The 11065-nt window shown below is 53.2% G+C and overlaps 2 protein-coding genes across 2 annotated transcripts; one reads left to right on the forward strand and one right to left on the reverse strand.

The window, feature by feature from the left end:
- Positions 1-743: 743 nt before the first annotated feature.
- Positions 744-5121, forward strand: LAJ45_07412 (uncharacterized protein; the record flags this gene model as incomplete). Its single annotated transcript, XM_046116970.1, has 9 exons — positions 744-1595; positions 1656-2192; positions 2347-3065; positions 3218-3593; positions 3685-3751; positions 3863-4077; positions 4135-4726; positions 4882-4966; positions 5052-5121. 9 exons carry the CDS (start codon positions 744-746, stop codon positions 5119-5121), a joined length of 3513 nt encoding a protein of 1170 aa, XP_045970005.1.
- Positions 5122-5972: 851 nt separating this feature from the next.
- On the reverse strand, positions 5973-10317 carry LAJ45_07413 (uncharacterized protein; the record flags this gene model as incomplete). Its single annotated transcript, XM_046116971.1, has 6 exons — positions 5973-6047; positions 6113-6378; positions 6436-6591; positions 6651-8191; positions 8246-8401; positions 8465-10317. 6 exons carry the CDS (start codon positions 10315-10317, stop codon positions 5973-5975), a joined length of 4047 nt encoding a protein of 1348 aa, XP_045970006.1.
- Between the last annotated feature and the right edge of the window lie 748 nt (positions 10318-11065).

Here is an 11065-nt window from a genome sequence, read left to right on the forward strand (position 1 = left end):
TGAGAGTGTGTGAGAGTATGAATGTGCCTGTGAGAGTTGGTGTCTGTGAGTGGGGGAGGGGGGGGGGGGGGGATGTGAGGGCCCATGAACGAGTGGGTGAGATGAACGAATGGGCGAGGGTCCCTGTACAGTAAGCGAGTGAGCGTGACAGCGGGTGCCTGAGTGAGTGAGTGTGAGTGTATTCCTTCTTCCCTTCACTTCTGTGCAACAACCCAGATGCAGGGATCAATGATCAGAGTGCGGTTCTCGGTTCCCCACACACAGCTCACACACGTCATTCACGGGGTATTGGCTGATGGTGGACAGGGCACGACAGTACTCTTCCTTGATTGACTGACTGACTGATTGCTCTTGATTGGCCCTGCAGCAAGGCAAAGGCACAGTACCTACAGTCTGACCTGTCATTGGCCCCCCCCCGCCCGTTTGGCTGGGCTGCAGAATACGTGACAGTTGCCAGCTAGCTTGAAGAAAACGAAGCTTGGGCCACACGTGCTCTCCACCACACAGCAGAAGGAAAGACAATCACTCACAGCACTCACAGCAAATTCACAGAACGGCTCTGTCGGAGGCTGTCTATTCGGACCCCTCAGAGAGAGATAGAGTAATTATCACTTCTCTCCTGCTTCACTTCTATCTCCTCTTGATCTATTTCTTCTCAATCTATCCCCCCCCCCAGATCTACCCCCCAGATCTATCTCCCCACTCACACCTCCCTCCCACCGCATGTAAGGAACGGCCCCTCGATGCCTCGCTCCCCGCCACGCCTCCTCTCGGCCCTCCTCGCCCTCTCGCTACTCCTCGTCCTCGGCGCACGCCTCTTCCCCCCACTCCGCTACCTCCTCTGGAGCTTCCTGCTCGGCGGCGCCTGCACCCTCCTCGGCCTGCTGGCTCTGCTGGCCCTCACCGCCAATCAACACCCCCCCGACAGCGCCCTCCGCACCATCAAGCCCCTCGCCTTCACCCACCCCACCAAGTGGACCGCTTCCCTCGACGCCCTCACCACCGCCGACACCTTCCACCGCACACCCCTGCACCCACCCTCCTTCCTCCTCTCCGACACGCTCGACTCCCTCATCGACACCATCCTCCGCACCTTCGTCACCTCCTGGTACCGCAACATCACCCCCGACCCCTCCTTCCCCACACACCTCGACCGCACCATCCGCCACGTCCTACAAACACTCCAATCCCGCCTCGCCCCACTCGACCTCGTCTCCATCACCGTCTCGCGCATCGTCCCCCTCCTCACCGCGCACCTCCACGACTTCACCGCCGCAGAGCGCCTCGTCCGCGGAAAGAACCTCAACAAGAACCTCACAGAGAGCGCCGAGCTCGACCTCGCCATCGCCGCAAAGTACCGCGAGGGCCGCCTCCACCCCGCCGCCGGCCTGCGCAACTCGGACACGCACGCCGCGCAGACGGCGCATCTGCGCAGCCTCGTCGAGCGTGTCCTGCCGCACCTGCTGCCCCAAGAGGAGCTGGCGTCGCCGCTCGTGCGCGTGCTGGTGCGGGAGCTGGTCGCGGGCGCGGTGCTCGCGCCTGTCTTGGCTATGCTGGCCGAGCCGGACTTTTGGAATCAGTTTGTCGAGGCGATCGTAGGTTGGCCATTGAGCTTCCTCTGCAGAACGGGCTAATGGCTAGGTGTGTGTGTCTAGGGCCGCTCCACACTGCAAGACCGCAAGACCGTGCGCAAGCTCCGCGCCGCACTCGACCAGCACGCCACTCCCGCCGCAACCAAGCGCTCCTCCTCCTCCTCAACGGCCGGACAACAGGCGCCGCAAAAACCGTTCGTGCGCCTCGGCCCCAAAGACGACGAACGCACGTTCGAGCGCTTCATCCGCTCCATCCGCCTCTGCACGAACCTGAGCGACGCGCGGCGGCTGCGCAACGAGATCAGCGCGCAGCTGAAGCGCGATGGGCGCGTGGAGGGGAACGAGGGGTGGGCGGTGTATCTCAAGCGCCTGGAGACGGGCAAGCGGGTTGTGGACCAGAAGGTTGCGTCGTTGTCGGCGGCGGCGGCCGGGGGAGGGGTGGGAGGAGGAGCGGGAGCGGGAGCGGGTGGGGGGGGACCGGGGGGACCGCTGAGGAGTATGAGTGAGACGTTTGTGGGCGGGAGGAAGGCACCGAGTCGGTTGGAGAGTGCGACGCTGGATCAGGTGTTGAGGGACTCGGCGGGGTTGTCGTATTTCATGGTATGCGCTCATTCACTCCTACATCTACAGCTCTCTCTGTAGCTTTCTATAGCCCCCCCCCCCCCCTCTTACAGCTCTCTACGGCTTCCTCTGGGGAGCTCTAGACTCTCGGGGAAGGAAAATAGCTAATTGACCCAACTACTACTATCTACAGGAACACATGGACCGCCAAAAGCACCTCGCCCACGTCCAATTCTGGCTGGTAGTCGACGGCCTCCGCAACCCCCTCGAAGAAGACATCACCTCCAGCGACTCCGAATGCGAGTCCGTCTCCACCACCACAACCTCCATCCCCCCCTGGACCCCCTCCGACCGCAACGACCTCGCCCAGATTCATGACGCATACCTCTCCATCCCCGAGCTGCACATCAGCGACCGCTCGCGCGCAGCCGTCAGCGAGTTCCTGGCCGCCGGAAGCAAGGCAACACAGGCGCAGTATGTCAAGGCCCGCGCGGCGATCCTGCGCGCCCAGACGGGCGTGTTTGAGGAGATGCAGAAGAAGGACTTTGTGGACTTTCGCGCGAGCGGCCTGTTTTATAAGTATCTTGCCTCTGACGAGGCGGGCGCCGCCGCTGGGGCGTCCGCGGCGGCAATGGCAACGGTAACGACAGACCTGCACCGGAGCAGTAGCTGGACCGATACCGCGCACGCTGCCACTAGCACTTCCTCGCCCACCGATCTCACCACCATGGAAGACTCGCTCAGCTCCTCGCGGCACTCGCTCGACGGCCCCAGGGCGGAGCTAGATGACTGGGACCAGGACGCACTCAGCGCCTCCCGCACCTCCCTCGAAGACCGCCGCAACAGCGCCAACGGCACGCCCGAGAACGGCATCGTCGAGGCCATGGAGGCCGCGCTCAACGACATCATCGAGTCGCGCCCCACCACCGACGACGCCCTCCTCACCCGCGACGACACCAACAGCTCCCCGCGCAGCAGCATCGACCTCCCCCTCCCCCCCCCCAACCCACCACCACAAAGGCCGCCAAGCCCAAGGCCGCCAACGCCAAACCGCCATCCATCAGCTCGCTCGGCCTGGTAGGGGGCAGCACCCGCGACGCCGTCTTTGCGGACGAGCTGTTCCCCGACGACGACGCGCCCGAGTATGCGTCCGACCCGTCCGGCGGCGAGGAGGAGGACGACGACGACGGCGTGGTGCATCAGGCGGCGCCCGGCGACCTCGGGCTGGCGGAGGCGATCAGTGCGCTGAGCTTTGATATTGGCAAGTTGGGGGGGCAGGAGGCGGTGGTGGAGAGTCTGCTGAGGAAGGCGGAGCTGACGGGGAATGTGGTTGAGTTGCGGATTTTGAGGAAGAGTCTGGCGAGTTTGCAGAGGGAGGTGAGGAGGAAGGAGCTGCAGAGGCAGATGTATATTGTGCAGGAGAGTGATAATGGGTTGTTTGTGAGTTTTTTTTTTTTCCTTTGCTGTTTGTTGTTTGGTGGTGGTGGTGGTGGGGGATAGAGGGTGCTAATAGTGTTGTGTCTGTCTACAGGGACGATCAACCATCCGCATCAAAAGCACCATGGTCGGCAACGAGAACGGGCAAGAGTACGCACTGTGTAAGTCTCTTCTTCCTCCCTGCTTATCCATAGTCTTCTTCCCCCCCTCCATACCTAATTCCCCCGGCCTACACCAAAAACCTGCAGTAACGATCATTGACTCCCTTGCAGACATAATCGAAGTGCAACGAAAAGGCGGCGAACAGATGCCGGCGGCCCAATGGGCCGTGGCCCGCCGCTACAGCGAGTTCTTCCAGCTCAACCAGGCCCTGCGCGCGCGCTTCGACTCGGTCAAGGCGCTCGACTTTCCCCGCCGCCGCGTGGTCATGAAGCTCCAGAAGGACTTTCTCGAGAAGCGGAGGGTCGCGCTGGAGAAGTACCTCAAGGTCTGTCTAACCTTCTTGCGGGTGGGAGTATGTTGTGCTGATGAAGAACATTATTAGTCTGTGTTACTGATACCCGACGTCTGCCGCTCCCGCGAGCTCCGCGCCTTCCTCAGCCAACAAAGCATCGCCCCGGCGCTACCGGGCTCCCCCTCCTCCCGCCGCGCCGGCAACGGCACAAGCGGCACCGACATCATCAGCCGCCTCTACAGCACGCTCGCCGACGGGATGGAAGACGTCCTCGGCACACTCCCGCCGCTGCCCACCGACACCTCGTCGTCGTCGTCCAAAGCACGCGTCGACGCAGCAGAGGCCGAAAAGGAGCTCAGCGCCTTCGAGGACAAGGAGCTCGAGCCGTTCGTGAAGCCCATCTGCGACCTCTTCCTCGAGGTATTTGAGCTCAACCGCGGGCGCAGCGGGTGGCTAAGGGGTCGGGCCGTCGTGGTGGTGCTGCATCAGCTGCTCGGGGGCACGATTGAGAGGAAGGCGAGGGAGCAGGTCAGGGTCGTGACGGGCGAGGAGAGCGTTATTGGGTATGTGAAGATGCTGAGGGAGGCGTTGGTGCCAGGGGTGGAGAGGAAGGTGAGGACGCAGAAGGAGAGGGTGAGGACGAGGGAGCAGGCGGGGGCTATGTTGGCGACGTTGTTGCCTGGTGAGTTTTTTTTCCTATTCCTTTTTTCTCTTTTGGATATGGTGCTTGCGGGGTGCTGGGAATGTTTTTTTTTTGGGGGGGGGGAGGGGGCGGGGTGTGAGTGAGTGAGTGAGTGAGTGATGGGTGGTGATGCTGATGTCGGGTGGTGCGCGTAGATGTGGCTGCGAGTGTGGTGGGAAGAGCTAATGCGCAGGCCGCGGGGCGGAGACTCTTTGCTGCGTTTAACAACCAGCGTTTGAAGTGAGTCCACCGCATCTATTTCTTTCTTTCTTTCTTTCTTACCCCACATCACTACATCGTCTACTATTGAGCTGACAGCCCACAGTACATCAATCATCTACGCCATCGTCGACGAGATTGTCGCCGCTGTTTTTAACGATCCCAAGCAGCCGTGATACATCTCTCTCTCTCTCTCTCACCCATGCACCCACGCACCCACGCACTCTCTCTTTCTTTCTTTCTCTTAATGAACGAACGAAACGAATGAAATGACATGACATGACATGAACTGAATTGAATTGACCTGACCTGTATGTATTTTTTTGTATAGTAAAAAAAAAGGGACGGAAAGCGGCGGGACGAAAAAGGGGAATTAAACAGAGAGAGAGCTGAACAAGGGGGAAAAAAGCCTGGGGGAACTGGACTGGACTGGACTGACAGACAGAGAGTATAATCGTGTGTGTTATCCATTAGACAAAAGAAAATTAATATTTAGAGTTCTTTTTCCCTTTTATTTTCTCTCTCTCTTTCTCTCTCAATTTTTACCCTTACTTTTCTTTCTTTTGAGATTGAGATTTGCGTTAACTTTACTTTGCTTTACTCGAAAAGATGAGGGAGGATAGAGATGGAGAAAGAGAAAGCCTGTATGTGTATATGTGTGCGTCTCTGTGTGTGAATCAACTCACCAACACAGAGAGAAACAAAATGCCATTGATGATATGGTGCGATAGATTCTTAGAACAGAAGGCTGAAAAGAAAAAAGAAAAGTAATAAAAAAAGCTCGGTCATTATATACGTGGTCTGCGGTCACATATATCATATTGCAGCCCCCACCCCCTTACCGTACCCCCTACCGTTTGCCACCAAGCCCTAACATTATAAACGACATAAAAGGTATTGCCAAGAAGATGGATGGAAATGTTGCATAAAAAAAGAAAAGGAAACAGGCGCCCCGTCACCCACCACCCTTCTCCCCCCTTCTCCCTCTCCCTAAACCAACCAACTCTAGCGGCTTGCTCTCAAAGTTTCATCGGCCGCTTTGTGACGAGGTGTCTGAGGCTGGTGTAGAAGGCTCAATCACTTGGTTGCGAATGGTAAGAATCTACAGCCACGTGATGTGAGTCATTGCAATCCCAAAAAGTGAGCGCGAGAGCGCAAAATACATACCCATTCATGTTGAAGAAGCTCAGCAGCTGATGGCCGAATAGCAGGATCTTTCTCAAAGCACTTCTTCAGAAAGTCAATCCCGGGCTCACTAAGTTGATCCGAGGTTGGTAGTTGAGGCGCTGAACCGCCAGCAATATTCCACATGATGGCCCATTCATTGTCAAGGTTTGCCCACGGTCTACGGCCAGTCGCCATCTCGAGGACAACACAACCTAGAGACCATATGTCAATACTGCCATGTCGGCCTTTGTCGGTCCCCGTAATAACTGTTGAAGGTCAGCGAGATTTCTGGAAGATAACGTAACATATTCAAGGGTAACTACCTTCAGGAGACATGTACATTGGTGTACCAGTCATGCTGTTCAACTTTGTTTTCAAGGCTGCAGTCCCTGCTCCTCGAGTCTTTCCTTGCCTTGCGATTACTTTGGCAGCGCCAAAGTCAACATACTTGATGATGCCGTTGTGATCCAACAAAATATCTACGTGCATATCTTAGCATCGACTTAGGAAAAGGGTTTGCACCTGGAGAATAACTTACTTTCGGGCTTGATATCACGGTGTATGATCCCATTTTCGTGTAGATACGCAAGACCTTCCAACATTTGAAGGGCGTAGATCATGATAACTGTCTCGTCCTCGATCCTGCCGTGCTCAAGGAGTCCTGCAAGAGAACCACCAGAACAATATTCCATAAAAAGGCACACTTTATCACGATGAACCTCGATTCCAAAATATTGGACGATATTTGGGTGGTCCAATAATTCTAGGACTTGCATCTCCTCGCGAATTGCGTTGGCAATCTGCGGAATCATTTGAGGGTCTTGAAGCCGAATTTCCTTTACGGCCATCAAGTAGCCCGAGTCCAGATTCATCGCCGCATATACCGTACCAAATGTGCCTCCACCAACAAACTGGCCCTGTTGCCAACGTAAGGATACGTTGGAAAACGACGATTTCGAAAGTGATGTTAGTGATCTATCCGTTTGATTGCTATCATCGAGAACCCTTCCTAAAGCTTGTCGTTCACGCATGAGATTCTTACGGACATCATCGATCTCCGTGAGTTGCCGCAGCCACTCTCCCCGCACACGTTCAGCTGCCTCGTTATCTTCCATCATTTTTCCAAGGTCTACACCCTTCAAGGAGCCTGCCAAAACCTCCATTCGCTGTTTTTCGGCCTGGGCGGCAAGCGTTGATCGAGCACCCATGATATCAAAATGCGAGATGAGTAGTGACATACACCCGCCAACCTTGGAGCGTAATCTTTCGTACTCTGGCTCGCTAAAAGACAATATGTTTTGGCCACGAGTCATGACCATCGCAAACTCGAGAGCCTTCACTGCCCATCGAAAGGTCATACGGTTAGAAGCAACACAGTCATCACAGATGAAGCTAACCCAGTCGATTGCAAGACGAGTGAGCTTGAGATTGTTCATGGCCTTTCGGTTGTTATCCATGTAAAGAACAGAACGCTGACCGAACTCAGTCGCGAATGCAAAACAAGTTTGAATGAGCTCCTGACACCCCAGGCCCATGGTTTGTCGTCGAATTTTCTCCACACTGTCCATAATGGTGTTGGAGAGCCGGTAAGTGGTCTTTTTGATTTTCATCAACTCCTGGTTAACTCGGGGAAGGTTGGCTCGTTGTTCTATCAATATGTCGAGATTGTGGCCCGTAGAGTGATCGAAAGCGATGCGAGCGTTCGCAAGCCTGGCCTGAGAACCATCGGCGACCAATCGAATTCTTCCAGGCTTGATATCGACAATTGGCTCTTTCATATCGACACTCAGTATGCGGCCATCCCATTGCAGCTCATCCTGGGGATAGATAACTAAGATATAGGGGCATGACGGGTCGTCTCTAACGACGTCATCGTGAAAACACGTTCGAAGGATGGACTGTATTTGATGAGATCGATCATATAGAGATGGATCGGCCACTAGATATACTCCTTCGTGCTCAACACTCGCTGTATAAACCAAGAAGTGGCCTGACTCAATCAACGAATCCACAAGTCTTCTTAGCTTGAATCTTTCAACACTATATTCTGTTGCGTTCTCAAACCGCTGGCTCAGTAGTCTATACGTATAGAGTCAGCTCAGTAGAGTGCACATTCCACAAAATTGAGTTCACCTTGCAAATCGAAATAACTTTCTCTGGCGAACGCGGACCGAGTCTAAAGTCTGCTTGTAGCGTTTACTAATGTCCTCGCCCCTGTTTTCTGGTGGTTTTTGAAGCTCTTTCTCGAAATGGCCCATCAAACGACTCAAAAGCTTACTCGTTAGAGAACTAAAGATTGTCAGACATTATAACCAGAACTGGATTTGTGAGATAGAGCTAAACGCAGCGCACCTAAACTGCTCGGCAACCTCAACATCTCCTCCCTCAATAAAACGACCAATCTCGTTCGAAAAATGCCATTCTGTTTCAAGAATTTCGGCTTCTTTAAATGTATTCTTGTTCGATCCGATCCTCCAACCTATAAGCTTGAAATAGTATCTCAACCCTTGTAGCACGACTTGCTCAAAATTTTCATCCATGCAAGGTGGCAAGTCCCACCCAGGCTCGGGCTCAGAAATGACCGTATACTCTTGTTTGATCTTCACTGCCAGTTGCAGCACAGACTGAAACTGCATTATTAGCTGATCTGTCATCATGGATACCGGCTCTCTCATCCGTTCGGCGTATTTCAAACGCATCCCAATGACCTCTTCAATGAGCCGCGTAGGGAAACCGATTAGAACAAGCAGTTCTTCGACATATGGCGGAAGATGTCGCTTCTCGAAAGCATCTGCATACTCTATCAAAGTTTTCTTTGCCTTTCCGATGACAGAGCTCAGTCCAATGAGCATATTACTATCCCCAATCAACGATTTCAGATTATCCTCCTTCAAGATGCGATCAAGAAATGAAGCCTCCCGATCGATCCCATTAGCATCGCTAGTTGAAATAACATTTTGGCGACCGAAATCAAGGTCATCGTTTCCGACCCAATTTTGAAGGATCTTGAGCTCGGTATTAATGAGTTCCGTGATATTATGCCAGGAAACAATTGCATCCCAGCTGGCAGCAAACGCCGGGGATCCGGATGCAGGCTTTTCTTCTATCATAGCAGTCCTCGTTGGCCATAATTGCTCACACTTTTCCCACTTTTCGATTATATCTTGCACTTGTGCCCGTGGGAGCATTTGAGTCTTGTCTTTGCCCTGGATTTCGAATCGTATTATCTTGTCTATCAAATCGTCCACTTTGGTCCGTCCCTCATCAAGTATCCTCCTTTGAGCCGGAATTGATCGACCACAGATCTTTGCTCGGATCCCAACAAAAAGCTCCGTCTTCATAGTTAGGCCCTCCTTCTCCTCGGTATTTCCAATTAATCGTTTCTTCTCCTGCTTTACCACATCTCCCATCAACACTGAGGCCAACATCGAATGCCATTCCAACCGCTCTCTGTTTTCTGGAATTTTAAGCTCTTCTGCCGAGGGTTCCATCTCATCGTGACCATATAGTAATAAGGTGTCCCCATCGTATATATCATTGTCGAAATTATGAACTTCTGAAGATGGTGACTCGTCATCCATCATATCCAGGTCAACAGGATAGGTCAATATATTTGACGAGGAGTTGAAATAGTCGCTATTAGGGTCCTGACGAAGTCGTTGGACATATGCCTTCTCCTGTGATTTGTATAAAGCACTAGGGTCGCCACGCCGAGAAGGATTGGTAGAAGGCGTTCGATTCCGCGACTGAGTGTTAAGATGGCCTATTGGATGTCGTACAGGAGCATAGGTACTAGATGGTGTTCGTATTGGGCCGGATGGCCGCTGAAGACGAGTAGCGGGAGTGGGAACACTTTCCGGAGACAATCTTCCAGTATTGTCAACACTATTAGCGTAAGGTAGGGAATTACTTCCTCCCCGAGGCCTGGTGCTAGTGTTCCAGGACGCGAACGAGCCGTTGCGAATAGGGGAAACAGCATCCTCATCCCCAGGAATCATGTCCTCCTCGCCGTCCAGATCATCGTACTGGGACCGCATATATGGGACGTGTTGAGAATCTTCCAAGTTAGAGCCATCAAGCTGTGATAGCTGTGCTCGTGCCATCCCATTCATAGGGCTTTCCTGGTGATGAACTTCGGTAGCAAACTGGACGCCGCGTGGGGTGAACGATTCAACCTCCGCTTCTCTGGCTGAACCAGTAGTCATGACTACTGGGGCAATGGCGATGTAGAGAACACCACAAAGTATACAAAGTAGCCGGGTTTCAACCGATAAACTGACTTGCGGTCGTGATTAGTGCAGATGCTGCTACAGCGTGTTTCAACGTTAGATCCTTTGACGTACGATAATAGAAAAATTATATAGACAATGGATAGCTAGAGGTTTGTGGGGCAAACATAGGAAGTTTTCCTAAGGTTGGAGCTGGGGCGTGTAGCTGCGCTGCTGAGCAAGTCGTTTATGTCTTGGATGTCGTGGACATGTGGGGTCTGGGGGATTGCCGTAGGATACCCCTGTACTGTTAACAGCCTGCACTAATACTCTAATACAGACAGAACATCTGGAATACATGTAGGTACAGTCGCAACTTGTTTTAATTATGCCGAAACTCAATACCCGATCCTTTACTGTACCGTACGATATCCTCTTTTTTTTTTCTCTTTTTTTTTCTTTTTTTTTCTTTTTGCTTGGAATCTTGGCATACTCTAATATCTACAGTAGGTAAATTTAAAGCTAGTTCAGTTTACTCATTCTACTTTACATGTACATGCCTAGGTCGCCGCCAAGAGGATTTTTGGAAATAGACCCAGGCACCGCGAGAGCTAGAGATGGAGAGCAATTCCTTCATTCGCTCCAGGTTGACGGCGGAGACGTCTTAGTTGAGTGTAGTAGGTCATAGATTTTAGTACTCTACAGTGCCCCCAGCCTTAAAGATAAGATCGTGAGAAAACTAAAA

This window comes from Morchella importuna (genome assembly GCF_003444635.1).
Source record: "Morchella importuna strain M04M26 chromosome Unknown Morimp01GS023, whole genome shotgun sequence".
Lineage (NCBI taxonomy): Eukaryota > Fungi > Ascomycota > Pezizomycetes > Pezizales > Morchellaceae > Morchella > Morchella importuna.